Source organism: Telmatherina bonti, assembly GCF_933228915.1.
Source record: "Telmatherina bonti genome assembly, chromosome: 22".
NCBI classification, from domain to species: Eukaryota; Metazoa; Chordata; class Actinopteri; order Atheriniformes; family Telmatherinidae; genus Telmatherina; species Telmatherina bonti.
Window position 1 is genome coordinate 27,485,879 of NC_136631.1, and position 21,901 is coordinate 27,507,779.

Genomic DNA, 21,901 nt, shown 5'->3' on the forward strand with positions numbered 1-21,901 from the left:
TCATAAAAGGATCTGTAGAGTAAGGTGACTTGAGAACCAGTATCGAGTATGGCTTTTGCGTAAATGCCTTCAATCTGAACTGGTACAGCAGAAATTGGGCCAACTAAGCCTTTCGGGATAGTGTCTTCGACTACTTCCTCAGTTTTGATGCTCTTGGAACGTGTCTTTACCTAAGGGATGCCAGGCCATTCCGCTACTGGGCCCCGTGGTAGTTTCCCGATTTCTTGGTGAGTTTGATTAGTCGTTTATTGACTCTTTGGAGGTTCTCAACTCCATCATACTCTCTCATATAGTGTCCATCATCTCTGCATCTATAACAAAAGATCCCAGGAATATTGGTGTTCTTTGTATTTTGAGGAGTTGGGCTTCTTCTATATTTGGTTTTGGCTGTACTGTCAAGTTTGGGACTTGTTTCAATTTGAGCAGCTGCTGTTGAAACTGTTGCAACTTTGAGACTATTCATCTCAGCTTTTAGCTTACTGAGCTCTTTCTTGAGTCTTTCAACCTCCAGATCAGTCTTACTTTCAGGTGCTGGCTTGGGGATTGAGGCAACCGGTTTTGACATGGCTATGTTTTTTTTGCATCAGTTCTGCCCTGTAACATGTCTTCCTCTTCTCTGACTTCCTTCAGAAGATCATTGAACGAAGGTGGTGGTCTAAGTTCATGAGTCATGCGTATGCGCATTGCAATCATGTCATGAGGTAAGGCGCCTTGTACAACTTGTTCGTTGCGAAGTCGATTCATGTCAGCCAACTGCAACCCTCCTTTCCTGAAGATACAGTGCAACAGTTTGTCAAGTCTCAATAGGTACGTGGAGAGTTTTTCCCCTTTGCTTTGAAACATTTGTCTGAACTTGACTAGGAGATCAGATGAAGTTTCAGTAGTTCCAAATGCCGTTTCAAGAGCTTGCATGTAGTCATTCACAGTGGCATGGGGAGTACTGATTTATCAGATTACTACATGTAGTTTGGTCAACAAAAATGATCAAATCGTTTGTGCAGCTGTCTTCTGGATCTGCGTTTGTGAAGCGTCCAGCAGAAGGTGCATCCACGCTTCATGAAGAGCGCCGCCTGGACCTGGTCTCAAAGACGGCGGCTCCAGACGCGCTTCCTGAGCAGCTTGGTGAGGATTCAGGACGGAGCTGAAGAACCGGTCAAAGCTGTTGTTGAGATGCAGGGTGAAACGTACAACAGAGTTGCATGCAATCTCTGCATCGTTACATTTCCAGCTGGAGTTCTGCCCATTTCCTTGTCCCTGAACTGGACGAAACAGTTTGGAAAATGAAGGAATGAACGCTCTGCCAGAACATGTATGATGTATGGTGCATGTATGATGCTGACAACCTCGTGTCATGCTTCACACAGCTGAGGAGGAAACGTGTTCTGGATGAATTCCTGAGTCTTCTCTGCTGGATTTCTGCTTCCATGATGCTATCCATGAGACAGGATACTAATCCTGCAGAATTGTGGTATCTCCAGGGTGATAACGCTGACCCGTCCCCCACCAGTTTACTCTGCTGGTTAACAGCAGTTTACAGACTTCTGTTCCCTGTGTGAGCTTGGCAGTGAAATCCAGCTTGTGATGCTTAAAGTTTATTTACTGTTTTAAGGGTTTTTAACAACCTGACAGGAGCCGGTTTCACCTGGTTTTCAAATCGTGTGTAGTACATTTGTAAGATTATTAAAGAGTTTGATGCTTGGACTCTGTTCTTATCATGTTTCCTCTCCGCAGGAGGTGATTTAATGCAGTGTTTGTAAAGGGCTTAACAGCAATAAAGCTGTGTACAAATACAATTCTCTCTCTCTGCCTTAACCTGATGATGCTGTTGCTCTGTATTTTGTCTTGCCTAATAAATCACCATCTATCAGACCCTGCCACACACACACACACACACACACACACACACACACTTTTTATGGACTGTTCATTTGTCATCCTTGGAGCGGCCGACAGGGAAAGTTGAATATGCGGGGTGTTTATGGAGGCTAAGCGCTGAAAGCAGCGGCCATCGTCATCTTTATTCCAGTGGGGCGAACGAGGAAACGATGTGACTGAAACTAAAACAAACAGATGTTTCTGGTTCTGAGGGACATCCGAAATTAAGACAAATACTTTTTTCTTTTTAGCGGTGATCTCGCTTATTAAAAAGGTTTTCATGAAACAAATCAACATATTGTAGGAAGTTGATTAAACGTCCATCATGACCCGTGCTGATCCGTCCGTCTGACATGTCTGTTCATCGTTCCGGTTTGTTGACACCTGATCCTGTGTCTGGAGTCATCCTCAGTCTTCGGCTTGGATGTCAGCGTCCCATGAATTATTAACAGCAGAGTAATTATGCATCAAACTTGCAATATTACCCCAATTAGCTGACGTTTAATGCTGTTATTAATTCTGCACGCTGCAAGCCAACATCCTTTATTTGATTAGTCTCCTACAAAGTCACTTAGAGGACTTTCACTGTGTGTGTGTGTGTGTGTGTGTGTGTGTATTTGTCTGCATGCATTTTTAACTGCTCTACATTAATCATAGTACAGAGAATAAAAATGGGAATAATATGAATTACTTTTTTTCATCACAGCATTAAAGGACTTTCCTTAAAAGCTAAAAATGATTCTTTGTTTGAGCTTTGTGGTGGAATCCGAGCTGGACGTGACGGGGAACACAATCACAGATAGCAACTAGATGAGCGAGAACAGGTTGATCTGCGGCGGCGGCGCCGCTGTGTCGGCGCCTCATACGAGTGCAGAGACGCCAGACTTCAAGCATAAAAGTGAAAACACAAAGCCAGTTCCTCCCATCTCGCTGTTGGACCCCCAGACCACTCTGCCTGTGGGAGCTGAAGGATGCAGAACAGGTTCCTCACCGCAGCGTTCTGCTGGTTCTGATTGGCTGACAGGGCTGTCAGTCTTACTTTGGTGGCTATCTCTTCATTCTGTTTGTTCCAACAAGTCAGAAGAGGCGTGATTTAGTCTGACTGATCTGTCCCCTGCGAGCTAGAGGCCTGCTTGTCTGGCGAACCTGAAACCTCCACAGGTTCAGCAGTTAACGTTCTTATGTCCCACATCTTCCAGCAGCACCTCAGCAGAGCCTGAGGGCACGTCTCCACAGCTCCACGCAGCTCCACGCAGTCCCACGCAGCTCCACACTCTGTCTGCCTTCTCATGTGACTGTGGTCCAACCTTCAGCATCATCTCCATCATCATCTTCTGCTCCAGATGAGACTTCAGGAGGGAACTGAGGCTACGTTCACACTTAAGTGACTTAAATCCGATGTTTTTGCCCCTCTGCGACCGATAACCGATCTTTTCTCAACAGTCAGATATGTATCTGATCTTTTTCCCTGCGACTTCAGTCTGAACGGTCGCATTAAAACGACACAGACGTCCTTATTCTGCATCTGGTGTTCATGAACTCTTTATCGGTGAATGCTATCACATCAGTCTCCCACCAACCCTGACTGCGACTCCGAACCCAAACGTTTCTCTCCACAGCTCCAAGGCCTCGACCAGAACTTTCGTCTTCCGTAGACGTCTCCGTAAAACGAACCCATGTTTACTTCTGCAAACACAAAGACGTCCCATGCACGCTCACTGCACATCGCCGTGTCTTCTCCGCATGCTTCTGGTGCGCGTGAGGTTCATACAGCGGATCATACAGGTCATGTCTGATGGGAAATGTGGTCCTGCAGTCCGAACGCCTGATTCACCTTAAAGGGATTACTCATAGAAAGGATGAAATGCAGGGAGCCGTTGTTCATGAGGAGGACGCGGTGCAGCCGATCATCGGAGCCGAGAGGCAGATGACAGGAGCCAGAGGAGGAGCTGGGTGGATGAGATGAGTCTGCATAGTCAACACACACATTCTGCCGACACCAACCGAGCTCCCGGTGCGGGACGGGCGGATGCCGAACAATCTGGCCTACTTTATACGATTCCTTTTGTGATTATTTTGACTAAAAATTAAGGATTTTGAAGCAGATTTGGTAACTGTCGGGAGAAACGTGGTTGTCCAGGTGTAGACATCCTCAGCTGTAGTTCACCTGGAGCAGTTTATGCCAACCTGAAGCTCTCTTAGCACAACATGCTGTGTGTGTTTGGGTGAAAGTGCTGCGGAGCAGGAAGACTCTCACACTGAAACCTGGGCTGTAGATGTGGATGTGTGTTCACTGACTGGAATATGGAGTGATTAGACTAAGGATGTGCAGAGTTCATGAGAACTGGCTGAAGTTGCGTTAGCAGTTGCCATGGCAACCCTTCATAGTCCATTTATGTAGGACTGAGTTTCACGTCATATTTCATCCCAAATCAGAGCGCATCATGCAGCCGGAGCTCTGTGCTGTAAGTTGTCACAGCACGGCATGGGAGCTTGGCTGGAATGCCAGCAGGGAGGTTGGACTTCGCCCCACAGCAGCTGGAAATCGATGCATAGACGACCAGCAGGTCTGAATCGCAGGAGGACTTTCAGAATAAAAGCGTCTCCACTGTGAGAGCGATTTTACTTGCCACATGAAGGTTTTATTAAGGTTACTGCTTTCTTATTTAAGGTTTGTGAGTGGAGGAACTCTGGGATGATTGCACTCTTTCACCTTCAAGCTGATTCACTGACAAATATTTTTAGGTTTACTGGTTGGGATGGCAGACGTGTTGGGAGGGTAATGGGGCGGGGGGGATGGCACTGACAGGACAAGAAGAAAACATTTCTAAAAGAGAAGTTAGGATTAGGTATGAATACATTTAAGGAAATGACAGGAAGCAAGGTGGAGTGGACGGATGAGATAATTACTCTGATTGTTCCTGCAGGTGGAGCTGACTGGCAGCAGCGTGTTCGACTACATCCACCCTGGTGACCATGTGGAGATGGCTGAGCAGCTCGGCATGAAGCTTCCTCCAGGCAGAGGGATGTCTCTGTCCCAGGCCGCCATGAATGAAGACGGGGCGTCCTCAGCCTCGTCGTCGTCGCACTCTGAGACACCTGAACCAGGTAGGCGTGGCAGGGAGGAAACGTGAAGCCTGCTTTACCTCGACAAGCCTGAAAACATGTAGCAGATGGTTTCAGGGCTCAGAAGCTGACTGAGCCGGTCAGCTGCACCAGCACGACAAGACGAAGCCTGGACGTTACTGCAGACTGGACGAAACCTGGACGTTACCGGAGACGGGACGTAGCCTGGATGTTACAGCAGACGGGACGAAGCCTGGACGTTACCGCAGATGGGACGAAGCCTTGACGTTACCGCAGACGGGACGAAGCCTTGACGTTACCGCAGACGGGACGTAGCCTGGACGTTACCGCAGACGGGACGAAGCCTTGACGTTACCGCAGACGGGACGTAGCCTGGACGTTACTGCAGACGGGACGAAGCCTTGACGTTACCGCAGACGGGACGAAGCCTTGACGTTACCGCAGACGGGACGTAGCCTGGACGTTACTGCAGACGGGACGAAGCCTGGACGTTACCGCAGACGGGATGAAGCCTTGACGTTACCGCAGACGGGACGAAGCCTTGACGTTACAGCAGACTGGACGAAGCCTGGACGTTACCGCAGACGGGACGTAGCCTGGACGTTACTGCAGACGGGACGAAGCCTGGACGTTACCGCAGACGGGACGTAGCCTGGACGTTACCGCAGACTGGACGAAGCCTGGACGTTACAGCAGACGGGACGTAGCCTGGACGTTACTGCAGACGGGACGAAGCCTGGACGTTACCGCAGACGGGACGAAGCCTTGACGTTACAGCAGACGGGACGAAGCCTTGACGTTACCGCAGACGGGACGTAGCCTGGACGTTACAGCAGACGGGACGAAGCCTGGACGTTACCGCAGACGGGACGTAGCCTGGACGTTACTGCAGACGGGACGAAGCCTGGACGTTACAGCAGACGGGACGTAGCCTGGACGTTACTGCAGACGGGACGAAGCCTGGACGTTACTGCAGACGGGACGAACCCTGGACGTTACAGCAGACTGGACGAAGCCTGGACGTTACAGCAGACTGGACGAAGCCTGGACGTTACCGCAGACGGGACGAAGCCTGGACGTTACCGCAGACGGGACGAAGCCTGGACGTTACTGCAGACGGGACGAAGCCTTGACGTTACTGCAGACGGGAGGAAGCCTGGACGTTACCGCAGACGGGATGAAGCCTTGACGTTACCGCAGACGGGACGAAGCCTGGACGTTACAGCAGACGGGACGAAGCCTGGACGTTACCGCAGACAGGACGAAGCCTGGACTTTCCCGCAGACGGGACGAAGCCTGGACGTTACAGCAGACTGGACGAAGCCTGGACGTTACTGCAGACGGGACGAAGCCTTGACGTTACTGCAGACGGGAGGAAGCCTGGACGTTACCGCAGACGGGATGAAGCCTTGACGTTACCGCAGACGGGACGAAGCCTGGACGTTACAGCAGACGGGACGAAGCCTGGACGTTACCGCAGACAGGACGAAGCCTGGACTTTCCCGCAGACGGGACGAAGCCTGGACGTTACAGCAGACTGGACGAAGCCTGGACGTTACAGCAGACGGGACGAAGCCTGGACGTTACAGCAGACGGGACGAAGCCTGGACGTTACAGCAGACGGGACGAAGCCTGGACGTTACAGCAGACTGGACGAAGCCTGGACGTTACAGCAGACTGGACGAAGCCTGGACGTTACAGCAGACGGGACGAAGCCTGGACGTTACAGCAGCCGGGACGAAGCCTTGACGTTACCGCAGACGGGACGAAGCCTGGACGTTACAGCAGACTGGACGAAGCCTGGATGTTACCGCAGACGGGACGAAGCCTTGACGTTACCGCAGACGGGACGAAGCCTGGACGTTACCGCAGACGGGACGAAGCCTTGACGTTACAGCAGACGGGACGAAGCCTGGACGTTACCGCAGACGGGACGAAGCCTGGATGTTACAGCAGACGGCACTGCTTTTAACCAGGATGTGAAGAAGGAAATGCATTTACAAACTAACTTCAAGCTGCTGCAGAACGATGGTGTGAAGACCTCCACCTGATGCTGAGGTTTCAGTGGAAGTAGCTCCAGAGTGGGCTGGAATCATTTTGGTGGTCTTTCTGTTTGCACGTTCTCCATGTGCATGCGTGGGTTCTCTCCGGGTTCTCCGGCTTCCTCCCACCGTCTAAACACACAAGTTGTCCTGAGCAGTGAGTGTGAGTTTCTGAGTGGTCCTGAGAGGGTCTGCAACCTGTGCAGGTGTACCTGCCTCTCTCCAAGTGTTTACTGGGACAGACTCCAGCCTCCCTGCAACCCTTACTGGTTTGGAAAATAGATGGACCACATGCTGCCATGTGATTGGCCGGTCAGACCTCTGTGTTGGCAGACAGGTGTGTGTTTAACCCGCTCCATGACGTCTGAGCACTGTCCACTGGGTTTTTATAAACGCTGTAGAGTTTAGCTTGTGATGAACCTGAAGACGACACACACACACACACACACACACACACACACACACACACACACACACACACACACACACACACACACACACACATGTTTCCGTCTACTGCGGGATGTTTGAGACTTTTTACCTTCCATCGTGCTCTCTCGCTCACGTTCCTGAGAATTTAAGTATTAGGGCGAAAATCCATTTATAAATTAAACAAAATGACTTGATATCCATCAAGTCCCCGAGTTCATCAGCCTGTTCAAACAAGGAGCTAAAGATTGGTTTGGCATCGGTCGGGGTCTTCAGAGACGGCACGGTAATTAGATCTGCCATGGATTTATTCTGGACTGATTGGTGCTGCTGATGTGTGTGTTTGTGTGTGTGTGTGTGTGTGTGTGTGTGTGATGGGGAGGGTGGGGTTTTAAAGACTTCTCTGTTTGTGAGTCTTTTTTTTTTTTTTTTTGTGTACCCCAGCGTCTCAGCGACGGGAAAAGTCGGCTTCTCCGAGCAAAAACAGGAAAATACATGAGAAACGTCGTCTTTGCCCGTTTCCCCGGGATACATATCCCACAGAAGGAAACAGACGGAAGCATCGAAGGCAGGAACGTAACGGAAGATGGAAAAGGGTTTGCATGAATCTCTGAAGGATTCCGACTGGGGTAAAGTGAAGGAAGACAGTAGGAAGAAATGTTTGCAAAGCGTAAGACATCGTAGCGGCAGCTGTGTGAGAACACGGCGGTGTGAGAACACGGCGGTGTGAGAACACGGCGGTGTGAGAACACGGCGGTGTGAGTACACGGCGGTGTGAGAACACGGCGGTGTGAGTACACGGCGGTGTGAGAACACGGCGGTGTGAGAACACGGCGGTGTGAGAACACGGCGGTGTGAGTACACGGCGGTGTGAGAACACGGCGGTGTGAGTACACGGCGGTGTGAGAACACGGCGGTGTGAGAACACGGCGGTGTGAGAACACGGCGGTGTGAGTACACGGCGGTGTGAGAACACGGCGGTGTGAGAACACGGCGGTGTGAGAACACGGCGGTGAGTACACGGCGGTGAGTACACGGCGGTGAGAACACGGCGGTGAGTACACGGCGGTGAGAACACGGCGGTGTGAGAACACGGCGGTGTGAGTACACGGCGGTGTGAGAACACGGCGGTGTGAGTACACGGCGGTGTGAGTACACGGCGGTGTGAGTACACGGCGGTGTGAGAACACGGCGGTGTGAGAACACGGCGGTGTGAGAACACGGCGGTGTGAGAACACGGCGGTGTGAGTACACGGCGGTGTGAGAACACGGCGGTGTGAGAACACGGCGGTGTGAGTACACGGCGGTGTGAGAACACGGCGGTGTGAGTACACGGCGGTGTGAGTACACGGCGGTGTGAGAACACGGCGGTGTGAGTACACGGCGGTGTGAGTACACGGCGGTGTGAGAACACGGCGGTGTGAGAACACGGCGGTGTGAGTACACGGCGGTGTGAGTACACGGCGGTGTGAGAACACGGCGGTGTGAGTACACGGCGGTGTGAGAACACGGCGGTGTGAGAACACGGCGGTGTGAGTACACGGCGGTGTGAGTACACGGCGGTGTGAGAACACGGCGGTGTGAGAACACGGCGGTGTGAGTACACGGCGGTGTGAGTACACGGCGGTGTGAGTACACGGCGGTGTGAGAACACGGCGGTGTTCAGCAGTTTCAATCTGCTGATAGATGAAGGGAAACAGGTGATGTGGGATGCAGATTGGACCGTGAGGAGGAGGAAGACGTGTGATGAACGGTTTTTAACGTAAACCTGAAGCGTGCGAGGACGGCGTCGGCTGAGTGAGAAGGTTCTGGTGAGGTGCATCACGGGTAGACAGATAGCTCTCTGCAGGACGCCGTCCCAGTATGCAACCCGAACCCTGCAGCTCGTTCCTCATTAAACTTCTAAAATACAGGAACACCCAGAAATGTGAAGAGATGAAGTCACGATGACTTTATCAGAACTTTGTTCCTCTTTGTTTCTGTCGTTTTTTTCTTCATCGGTGCGCTCCCAGTATCCTCTCCTTCATTTTCAAGGGTCATCCCCGTCTCCACTGCCAGCTGTCCGGTTCAGCTTCTCACCTTGTTTCCATCGTCAGCTTGTGCAGTAACTATGCAGACTGTTCCAGACTGACACTGGCTGCAGAGGCTCAGGCCTAAAGTCTTCCTTTATGCAGATGATGTGCATTAAATGGGGCGGGGCAGCAATAGTAAGGGAAAGTCAGACTCGTACAGATGAGCAAATATATAAAGCCCACGATTTATTACTTTCATTATGAAATAAGAAAAAGTTTAACCAAAACTAGAAAGAATTAAATTCATGTCAGACAAACCTGAGCTGTTATTGTCGCCCCAACTCCTGACCACATTTTTCCCTGATGTTCCTGCACTCAGCCAGCACATTATTCTGAAAACCTTTTTTTCTTGAAGCAAAATGCATTTAATAGACATGCAGTGACAGTTTCTGACAGACTGTCCAGCTCCTACAGGTTTTAGATGTTTCCCGCTCCAACACACCTGACTCAGATTAATGAGTCATTTTAATGAGTCATTAGGCATGTGGGTTTTATTTGAGTCGTGTGTTGGAAGCAGTTTGAAGACCAGTCTGTTGGTTCTCAGTCTGGTTTTCTGAATCTCAGACCTGAAGGAAGCATTTGGAGGTTCTGCTTTCCCACAATGCATCTGGCCTTCCTCGCATACAGCAGGCGGGAGGGGCGCCACCTTGTTTAGCTTGGAGGAATCTTTTTGTGACACCTCCATCAGCTGTAGCTTCCCTCGCGGTGTACTTGTATTACTGTCCTTGTGAACTGGGAGGCTACTGTGGTCTAGTTGGAGCCGAAAAACACTGCTCTGTTATTTACAACAACTTCTCTTGGAAAGAAAAGAAAACTTCTTCCAACCATTTATCATTCATGGTTTATCCTGTTCCACGTTGTGGAGGAGCAGATCGAAACAGACCACTGCTAAGCTTTCTCACATCTAATCATCAATCAACTGATATCAGTTCAGCAACTGATCAGCTGATCTGGAGCAGACTGGAGCTTATTTTCCCATCCGATCCGGCCCACATGTGGAACTCTGCCTACATTCAAAAAGGACAAAACTTGTTAAACCTTTCACCATCCGTAGGGTTCATTAGAGTCTGTGGAACAGCGTCTGCTTTTACCTCCTTTGCTGGTGTAATAAGTCAGAAAGCTGAGCCCATCATTTTAATTACAGGCACTCTCATAAAGTATTGAAACTGGAGTTAAAACACGAGTTGACCTTGGAGGAGAGTCTTCTTTGAAGCTCCGTGCTCCTTGCCGTGTCCTCTTGCAGTTAAAGAGACCATCTTTAACAGCACATGTAGTAATTTAAGTGATTTCAGTAAATTTCAGCAGGCCGAGCAGCTCCCCGATCTTTCTGATGGTGAGTGGTTGGAAGTGATTACTCATAAGTGTAATTTAGTCTCCATGCAGTTCTTATCTCCTCTAACAAGGCTATGATTGTCTCAGGGTCATAAAAACATGCATATTTTCCCTGTTGCTGCTGGTTGACTTTGAGGTAGACACCTTTTCAGAAGACGTTGTTTAACTGATGCTCCAGTAGAACTAATAAGATTAGTCAGGATTCCAGTCTCTGAAACGTCATTTTCATCATCATCATCTTCTGCCGCTTATCCGGGGTCTGGTCGCGGGCGCAGCAGCCTAAGCAGGGAAGCCCAGACTGCCCTCTCCCCAGCCACATTTGCCAACTCTGCGGGGGGGATCCCGAGGCGTTCCCAGGCCAGCCGAGAGATATAATCCCTCCAGCGTGTCCCGGGTCTTCCCCGGGGTCTCCTCCCAGAGGGACGTGCCTGGAATACCTCACCAGGGAGGTCCAGGAGGCATCCTGACCAGATGCCCGAGCCACCTCAACTGGTTCCTCTCGATGCGGAGGAGCAGCAGCTCTACTCTGAACCCCTCCCGAATGACCAGGCTCCTCATCCTATCTCTAAGGGAGAGCACGGCCACCCTGCGGAGGAAACTCATTTCAGCCGCCTGTATACGAGATCTCCTTCTTTCGGTCACGACCCACAGCTCATGACCATAGGTGAGGGTAGGAACGTAGATTGACTGGTAAATCAAGAGCTTCGCCTTCTGGCTCAGCTCCTTCTTCACTACGACAGACCGGCGCAGAGTCCGCAGAACTGCAGACGCCGCACCGATCCCTCTGTCAATCTCGCACTCCATCCTTCCCTCACTCGTGAACAAGACCCCGAGATATTTAAACTCCTCCACTTGAGGCAGGACCTCACTCCCGACCCAGAGAGGGCAATCCACCCTATTCCAGCTGAGGACCATGGTCTCAGATTTGGAGGTGCTGATTCTCATCCCAGCCGCTTCACACTCGGCCGCGAATCGCTCAAGCGAGAGCTGGAGATTACAACCAGATGAAACCAACAGGACCACGTCATCTGTAAAAAGCAGGGACCCAATCTTGATGCCACCAAGCCGGATCCCCTCAACACCTCGGCTGTGCCTAGAAAGTCTGTTCATATAAGTTATGAACAGAATCGGTGATAAAGGGCAGCCTTGGCGGAGTCCAACCCTCACCGGCAACGAATCCGACTTACTACCGGCAATGCGGACCAAGCTCTGACACCTGTCATACAGGGACCGGACAGCTCGTACAAGGGGGTCCGGTACCCCATACTCCCAGAGTACCCCCCACAGGAGCCCCCGGGGGACACGGTCGAATGCCTTCTCCAGGTCCACAAGGCACATGTAGACTGGTTGGGCAAACTCCCATGCCCCCTCCGGGACCCCAAAGAGGGTATAGAGCTGGTCCACTGTTCCGCAACCAGGACGAAAACCACACTGCTCCTCCTCAATCTGGGATTTGACAATCCGGCGAACCCTCCTCTCCAGGACCCCTGAATAGACCTTACCAGGGAGGCTGAGGAGTGTGATACCCCTGTAATTAGAACACACCCTCCGGTCCCCCTTCTTAAAAAGGGGGACCACCACCCCAGTCTGCAAATCCAGCGGTACTGCCCCCAATGTCCACACGATGCTGCAGAGTCATGTCAGCCAGGACAGCCCCACAGCATCCAGACCCTTAAGGAACTCCGGGCAGATCTCATCCACCCCCGGGGCCTTGCTGCCAAGGAGCTTTTTGACCACCTCAGCGACTTCAGCCCCAGAGATAGGAGAGTTCACCCCTGAGTCCCCCAGCTCTGCTTCCTCATCGGAAGACGTGTTGGTAGGATTGAGGAGGTCTTCGAAGTATTCCTTCCACTGACCCACAACGTCCCGAGTTGAGGTCAGCAGCTCCCCACCCACACTGTACACAGTGTTGATGGAGCACTGCGTCACCCTCCTGAGTCGCCGGATGGTGGACCAGAATCTCCTCAAAGCCGTCCGGAAGTCTTTCTCCATGAACTCCTCCCATGCCCGAGTTTTTGCCTCGGCAACAGCCAAAGCCGCTTAGCCTGTCGGTACCCATAAGCTGCCTCCAGAGTCCCACAGGTCTTCAGCTTGATGGCATCCCTCCCTGCTGGTGTCCACCAACGAGTCCTGGGATTACCGCCACAACAGGCACCAACGACCTTACAGCCACAGCTCCAACTAGCCGCCTCAACCATAGAGACACGGAACACAGCCCATTCGGACTCAATGTCCCCCACCTCACTCGGGACATGGTTGAAGCTCTGTTGAAGGTGGGAGTTGAAGCTCACTCTGACGGGGGACTCAGCCAGACGTTCCCAGCAGACCCTCACAACACGTTGGGCCTGCCAGATCTGACCGGCTTCCTCCCCCACCATCTGAGCCAACTCACCACCAGGTGGTGATCAGTTGACAGCTCCGCCCCCCTCTTCACCCGAGTGTCCAAGGCATGTGGCCGCAGGTCCGACGATACGACTACAAAATTGATCATCGAACTGTGGCCCAGGGAATCTTGATACCAGGTGTACATATGGACACTCTTATGTTGGAATATGGTGTTCATTATGGACAATTCGTGACGAGCACAGAAGTCCAATAACAAAACATTTGGGTTCGGCGGGGGACCCATTTCTCCCAATCACTCCCCTCCTGGGAGTGAGGTCCCCCAGTAGAACAATGGAGTCCCCAGAAGGAGCTCCCTCCAGCACTCCCTGCAAGGACTCCAGAAAGGGTGGGTACTCTGAACTGCTGTTCGGTGCATAAGCACAGACAACAGTCAGGACCCGTCCCCCACCCGGAGGCGGAGGGAAACTACCCTTTCATCCAGCGGGGTAAACCCCAATGTGCAGGCACCAACCTGGGGGCTGATGAGAATGCCCACACCTGCTCTGCGCCTCTCAACATGAGCAACTCCAGAGTGGAAGAAAGTCCAGCCCCTTTCGAGGGTTCTGGTTCCAGAGCCCAAGCCATGCGTCGAGGTGAGTCCAACTATATCTAGTCGGAACCGCTCAACCTCGTGCAGAAGCTCAGGCTCCTTTCCCACCAGAGAGGTGACGTCCCTAGAGCCTGCTTCTGCAGCCGGGTATTGGACCGCCAGGGTCCCCGCCCCTTGCTGGGGCCCAGCTCACATTGCACCCGACCCCTACGGCTACTCCCGCAGATGGTGAGCCCACGAGAGGTGGGGCCATGTAACCCTTTCGGGCTGAGCCCGACCGGGCCCAATGGGTAAAGGCCTGGCCACCAGACAGACTATGAAGGAAAACCTCCGTCGGGACCAGAACCAGGAAGGAAAACCTCCGTCGGGACCAGAACCAGGAAGGAAAACCTCCACTAGGACCAGAACCAGGAAGGAAAACCTCCATCAGGACCAGAACCAGGAAGGAAAACCTCCACCAGGACCAGAACCAAGAAGGAAAACCTCCACCAGGACCAGAACCAGGAAGGAAAACCTCCATCAGCACCAGAACCAGGAAGGAAAACCTCCACCTGGACCAGAACCAGGAAGGAAAACCTCAACCAGGACCAGAACCAGGAAGGAAAACCTTGGTTGGACTGGGCGAAGATGAACTAAAGTTTTGTCTTCACACGGTTTTAACGACTGCTCCCGACTCTCAGAAACAACCCGAGCAAGAAGGTCAACAAACAGGAAGAAGACATTCCAGCCCATCGATTGGCCAGGACTGAAAACCAGGCTTGAGACTGTCCCAAACAACCCGAACTGTCCCTGGACGACCAACGACTCGCACACAGCGGTCTCCTCAGAACCCTCATGCAGTCTGGAAGTAACAAATCCAAGTTTTTCTGCATCATTCTGAATCAGGATGTACATATTCTTTTGGGAATATGAAACGGAAAAAAGCACGAAACTAGAAACCTGTCACAGAAATACGGAAGCTAAATGTTAGCATGTATGTTAGCGACACATTGAGAGCCACAGCGGTGTAAACAGCTGCTCTTCTTGGGGTTCAGCTTGATAACAAAACAATAAATAAGACGAGACATCCAGCGTTTCAGTCTCAACATGGCCAACAAGCTGCCTGTTCTACGGCAAGTCTGAGGGGACAAACATCCTACTCAACTCAAAACACTGAAGAATAAGATGTTTTGCTAGCTTTGTGCTAACATAATGTAACTCCACTGAATGTGTTCAGAAGAAGGAGACATTTACTGAACACAGTTTCCATAAACTGGGACTTTGCCATGAAGATGTTAAACTGGGATCAGACCCATTACTAACAGGGATAGAAGGAATAGTTATTGGCCCTGCAAGTAATGTCTATAAATCAACTAAGCTAAGAGTCATTTTTCATATTTAAAAAGTTTAAATCAATATTTATGTGCTCATCCTACTGTTATTCAAAGCCATTTAAAAAAAAAAAACTAAAAAAAAACATTAAGATGTAGTCCTGCACCAGTGCATCAGCACCAGAACCAGGAAGGAAAACCTCAACCAGGACCAGAACCAGGACCAGAACCTGCACCAGTGCAGGACTGGTGCAGGACTACATGTTTACCTGCTGCATTACACCTGAGTCAGAGCATTCATGGGTCACTAAGAGGCTTGTGCAGGACCTGATAACAAGATGTTATTTGGATCAGGTGTGTTGCAGCAGGGAAACATGTAAAACCTGCAGGACAGCAGCTGATCCTGCGCTAACATCCAGCACATCGGTCCTCTTCTCTACATTCAGGAATAAATGTCATGAACTGCAGCATCATTTTATAGACTGTCTCAGTGAATCCAGATGGATTCTGTCAACGTTAACATTTCTGGATGAGTTATTCTTTTTCACTCATCTGAATGCATTTCCATCTTCATCTAGATCCTCTGTACAACAAAGAAATCCTCCAGAGCCGGGGGTGGGGGGGGGGGGGTTAAGGCTACAGGTCAGAACTGTTACTAAATGCTGGTAGGAGACGGGTGAGAAGTTAAATTCTTTGCATGTTATCAAGCTGCAGATCAGGAAGCAGGTGCCACACAGCAGATTACTCATTACGAGACGTGTGAACATCTCTGCCTGTTTCACATGTAGTCCTGATCCAAAGGAACTCCAGGGTTCTGAATAATCATCTTATATGGTCTGATAACCGCCAGTAGCTTTTCTGTCACATTTAGCAAGTTAAGCTTTCGCTGCAAAGTCGGAGTTCAAGTTCAAGCCGACTCTGAAGTGTTTTGTTTTCTTTTTTTTACTTCAAACTGCCTTTTCTGTTTTATAAAATCATCCATTAACCCAATAAAACCTTTCAGCCTGCTCTTAATTTCAATTTTCTCCCATCATGACGGAAAATTAGTTGATAAAAAAGTCCTTCCAGAAGTGACGGTACGTCCTCAGTGAAGGAAAATACCATAAGTTCCTTGTTATTGGCTCCGTGGGGTCTAATTGTCCACAGCGTCGCCTTATTTCAACATCATACGTCTTTAATTATTGTTGCTAATCGCTCGATTAGCAACATGGAGGAGAATAATCCGTCATAAGCGCCCCCATTCATCATCATCCCTCCCTCCGCTCTGGTCACACCACCAGAGTAGTCTTCCCAGCGAAGGATGAGAAAACACTAGTTTACTATTTTAAACCTTTTGAAGAAACGGATATAACGGGGGTGGCCGGGGCGTGTTAAAATAAAATTAATAAAGAAAATAATAAAAACAGGTAAAACAGGGTCCTCCCGGCCACCTTGGTTCTTTTAAAGATCAGGGGGAGCAGAGTCAACTACACTAAATCTCAATAAAACCAGTTTAATAAAAACAAGATAACATAATAAAAAGGTTAAAAAGTTAAAATAATAAAACCCCAGTCCTCTAAAATGTCCCTAAAACGTCCTTAAAAAACATCCTTTAAAATGGCCACAGTGCGGCTTGGGTTGGTCCTCCTCTCTGCAGCAAAGGATCCCGTCTTCTCAGCCTTCATTTGGCGACATCACGTCCAGGACCTGCAGAGAGGAGCATACACGGCAGTCTACACGCTTAAGAGGGGAACCCTCCTGCCTGGCCCTGCAGCCAGCCTCCTCCTCTGGACCCTGAACTAGGCCATTTTACTCACGCTTGGTACTACTCACTGAGTAGCTGCACCTTAGGGTCCAGACCGGCTGCTGCACTTCAGGCTCCGCCTCGCCACCACCAAGCCGTGGTGAGACCAGTCGTCACTGGCCCCTTCCTCGTCATCGTCGCCATCACCCATTTTCAGGAGCTCTATCCCCTTCCTTGTCCTGCACTCTGCTTCTGTTTCTCTCCTCTGCCACACCTGTTGCTCCTTTAAAGAGTCTGCCCAGCCACTCACAGGTGTTCCCACTTAAAAATTAAGGGCGAGGTCGATAGGCCTCCAGGGGGGGGTTAGTAACCAAACAACAGTTAAAAACACATGCAGTAAAACTATTTCAATTAAAACCCATGCTTTTGACCCTGTCACACGGAAGCAGTTTGAGATGGTGAGAAGAGGAAGAAATAAGGAAAGATGGAAGTGTTTTCTGAACTGAAACCAGATTTTTATGCAGTGTTCCAGGACTGCGTTGGTGGCCCGGGGACGTGACGTTCCAGGAACTAAGGAAGCAGGCAGACTGTGGGATTACCAGCAATCCCATCTTGGACCAGACAGGACCGTGGTCCTCAGTGTGGAAACCCAATATGATATGTTTGCCGCCCAGTAGAATCTGCATTTATATCTTTAATGACAACTATTATAATCTGAATCTCCGTGTGAAGTTGGTCTTTGCCTTCATCCATCACGTCTTAAATCATCAGTTCATTTAGCAGACCGAAGCTTTTTCCTCCTCCACGAGAAGCTTCATGTAGCGGGGTGGGGATCACTGCAGGGGCTGCCGGTGCTTTTATCTGCAGTAAACCCGGTGATTTCAGATTTAACGCGGAACTTTGTCCGTGGCGACGGCTTGTGCACATGCCTGGTTCTCCGTCTTTAAATGTAAATATTTCTACTTTCTCACCTGATCAGCTGTTTTATTGAAACAATCCATTTAACCTGTATGAGCAAAAATGCTGAAGCATCAATTTTCTGCTTTCTGCTTTTCCGCGTTACCACGCCCAGTCCAATATCCGACCAATCACAAGACGTCTCGGTGTGCTGCAGGCCTAACGAAACCGCTGCAAATGCTTGAGCTGCACAGTTAACATCACAGAAGATTTAAACAGTGGCTGGAAGAATGCAGCGCCTGCTGCAAAGCCAGCGTGAGGACTTCATCAGCTTATCAATGGGGTCAACTTATAATGGTCATATGTGCAGAAAACGGTGGCGCAGTGGTTAGCACAGCAAGAAGGTCACTGGTTCGATCCTTGGCTGGTTTGGTCAGTGGCCTTTCTGTGTGGGGTTTGCATGTTTTCCCCGTGTATGCGTGGGTTCTCTCCGGGTACTCCGGCTTCCTCCCACCATCCAAAGACATGCATGATAGGTTAATTGGTTACTCTAAATTGCCCCTAGGAGTGAGTGTGAGCGTGAGTGTGGTTGTTCGTCTCTCTGTGTGGCCCTGCGATGGACTGGCGAGCTGTCCAGGGTGTACCCTGCCTGTCGCCCAAAGCCAGCTGGGATAGGCTCCAGCTTCCCCGCGACCCTGAATTGGAATAAGTGGTTCGGAAAATGAATGAATGAATGTGCAGAAAACGGAAATAAGTGGTAAAAACATCTGATGACATCACACTACTTATACAGCTTTATGCATAAGCAATAACGTCCTGAGAATCATCAAGTTATTCAGCAAACTCATCATGACTGCTGCTCAGTTTCTTCTGTTTCTCTTTGAGGCGACAGATTTTCATACCTTTTCTGAGTAAAGACTTCTTTTTGACTTTAAAGTGCAGCCTTGTTGTGTGGACTGAGCTGTGCAGCTGCAAGAGCAGCCGGGAGGAGAGTGATGCGTTCACAGGCTGTCATGGAAAATTGGGCTTTGCATAGGTGCCGAATGGAGCTGAAACACTTGTCATTAAAAATATGTAAAGTTTTATGTCTCTTGATGAAATAATGTGATGTGGCTGAACTTTGGAGACAAATAATATAATAAAAGTACGAAGCACTGACCGAGCAGTAAGACACCACTCAGCCCTGCCGGCTCAGACACTCATGTGGGCGTATGAGTGTAGAAACGAGCAGATTGCACCGACTAACAGCCTGACGGCTTCTCCTCTGAGGAAGATTCTTTCTGGAAAACCGGATGTGACATCAGGTTCAGTTTGTCCCATTCTTCACTTCTTCTCACACTGCAGGGCAGTTTTCACTGTGTGTGTGTGTGTGCGTGTGTGTGTGTGTGTGTGTGTGTGTGTGTGTGTGTGTGTGCATGCGTGTGCATGTGTGTATGTGCATGTGCATGTGTGTGTGCGTGTGTGTGTGTGTGTGCGTTTGTGAGTGTGTGTGTGTCTGTGTGTGTGTGTGTGTGTGTGTCTATGTTTGTGTGTGCGTGTGTGTGCATGTGTGTGCATGTGTGTATGTGCGTGTGCATGTGTGTGTGCGTGTGTGTGTGTGTGTGCGTGTGTGTGTGTGCATGTGTGTGTGCCTGTGTGTGTGTGTCAGTGTGTGTGCGTGTGTCTCTGTGTGTGTGCGTGTGTGCGAGTGTTCGTGTGTGTGCATGCGTGTGTGTATGTGTGTGCATGCGTGTGTGTGTGTGTGTGTGCGTTTGTGTGTGCGTGTGTGTGTGTGTGTGTGTGCACGTGTGTGTGCATGCGTGTGTGTGTGTGTGTGTGTGTGAGCTTGCTTCTTTTTCAGCAGTGTCTTACACACATGTCCATGTGTCAGAACGGTCCAGATCAAAATCCCGTCGAGAATCTGAGGCCAGATCTAAAAACGTTCACGCCGCTCTCCATCTGGCTGGAGCTGTGTTGCAAAGCAGAATATGTCCGTCTGTAGATGTGCAAAGCTGGTAGAGACGTTCCCTAGAAGACTTGCAGCTGGAACTGCAGTAAAAAGCTGTTCCACAAAGTACTGACTCGAGGGGGGCGAAGACTTTTGCACACTGCGAAGCTTCTTATTTGTGAAAATAAAACCATGTGTACAACGGTGTGACACTTTGTGTTGGTCTTTCACATAAATACCAATGAAATATATTTATGTTTGAGGCATGTGATGTGTCAGACTGTGGAAAAGTTCAAGCGGTATGAATACTATTGGAAGACGCCTGTTGGAGGAAGTGAGAGGAAAGTTTCTCTTCTATGCACAAACATTTAGAAATAAAGCTAATCAAATGTCTAATAACTGCAAAAGATGATTATATATGTTCTTGCAATTTTATATTACACACAACAAATAGTAACTTGGCTGCAGTAATTTGATACAAGAGCAATTGAATTACATGTAAATACAAAACTTTACCATCTACACATTTCTGCATGTGACTTTTGACTGTAAAATTTAAAACTGAAGTAAAAAAAAAAAACTAATTAAAACACAAAGTCTTTATTAGTGTACGGAAATAAAATCAATGCTCATTTTTAATGTAATAAAATAAATAATGAGGTGGAATTGAAGGCAGGTGGTTTTTTCCCCACGGCACGAACCTCTCTGCTGGGGTGGCCTCTCTTTTCTCCGGGGTTGGATGTTACGTCTACCTTGGAGTTGGTGGTGGGCCCTGGTTGTTGGGGATGAAATATGTCTGTTTCTGTTTCCTCAATCTTTATGCTCCTAACTTTGGGCTCAAATAGGCTGGGGGTGGGGAGGGGGGGGACTGGAACTGCTCTGGATAAGTCTGGACAGGAGCCTCATGTTCATATCCAGATCCTATCCAGGTCCTGTCCAGATCCTGTCCAGATCCTACCCAGATCCAATCCAGAACCTATCCAAATCCTGTCCAGATTCTATCCAGAACCTATCCAGATCCTGTCCAGATATTGTCCAGATCCTGTCCAGATCCTACCCAGATCCAATCCAGAACCTATCCAAATCCTGTCCAGATTCTATCCAGAACCTATCCAGATCCTGTCCAGATCCTACCCAGATCCTTTCCAGATCCTATCCAGACCCTATGCAGACCCTATCCAGATCCTGTCCAGATCCTGTCCAGATCCTGTCCAGATCCTGTCCAGATCCTGTCCAAATCCTGTCCAGATTCTATCCAGAACCTATCCAGATCCTGTCCAGATCCTGTCCAGATCCTGTCCAGATCCTATCCAGATCCTGTCCAGATCCTGTCCAGATCCTATCCAGATCCTGTCCAGATCCTATCCAGATCCTGTCCAGATCCTGTCCAGATCCTATCCAGATGCTGTCCAGATCCTGTCCAGATCCTACCCAGATCCAATCCAGAACCTATCCAAATCCTGTCCAGATTCTATCCAGAACCTATCCAGATCCTGTCCAGATCCTACCCAGATCCTTTCCAGATCCTATCCAGACCCTATGCAGACCCTATCCAGATCCTGTCCAGATCCTGTCCAGATCCTATCCAGATCCTGTCCAGATCCTATCCAGATCCTATCCAGATCCTGTCCAGATCCTGTCCAGATATTGTCCAGATCCTGTCCAGATCCTACCCAGATCCTTTCCAGATCCTATCCAGACCCTATGCAGACCCTATCCAGATCCTGTCCAGATCCTGTCCAGATCCTGTCCAGATCCTATCCAGATCCTGTCCAGATCCTGTCCAGATCCTATCCAGATCCTATCCAGATCCTATCCAGATCCTGTCCAGATCCTGTCCAGATATTGTCCAGATCCTATCCAGATCCTGTCCAGATCCTGTCCAGATCCTGTCCAGATATTGTCCAGATCCTATCCAGATCCTGTCCAGATCCTGTCCAGATCCTGTCCAGATCCTATCCAGATCCTATCCAGATCCTGTCCAGATCCTGTCCAGATCCTATCCAGATCCTGTCCAGATCCTATCCAGATGCTGTCCAGATCCTATCCAGATCCTGTCCAGATCCTGTCCAGATCCTGTCCAGATCCTATCCAGATCCTATCCAGATCCTGTCCAGATCCTGTCCAGATCCTATCCAGATCCTGTCCAGATCCTATCCAGATCCTGTCCAGATCCTATCCAGATGCTGTCCAGATCCTGTCCAGATCCTACCCAGATCCAATCCAGAACCTATCCAAATCCTGTCCAGATTCTATCCAGAACCTATCCAGA

At 49.8% G+C, this 21,901-nt stretch overlaps 1 protein-coding gene across 1 annotated transcript in view; it reads left to right on the forward strand.

Annotated features, from left to right (window-relative positions):
• Window positions 1–21,901, forward strand: part of npas3 (neuronal PAS domain protein 3) — a gene marked incomplete at both ends in the record, with an annotated part of 363,696 nt that overhangs the window by 298,874 nt on the left and 42,921 nt on the right. The window contains one exon of the mRNA XM_079262545.1: window positions 4,803–4,983. Coding sequence (XP_079118671.1) covers window positions 4,803–4,983 — 181 coding nt within the window. The remainder of the gene's footprint in view (window positions 1–4,802; window positions 4,984–21,901) is intronic.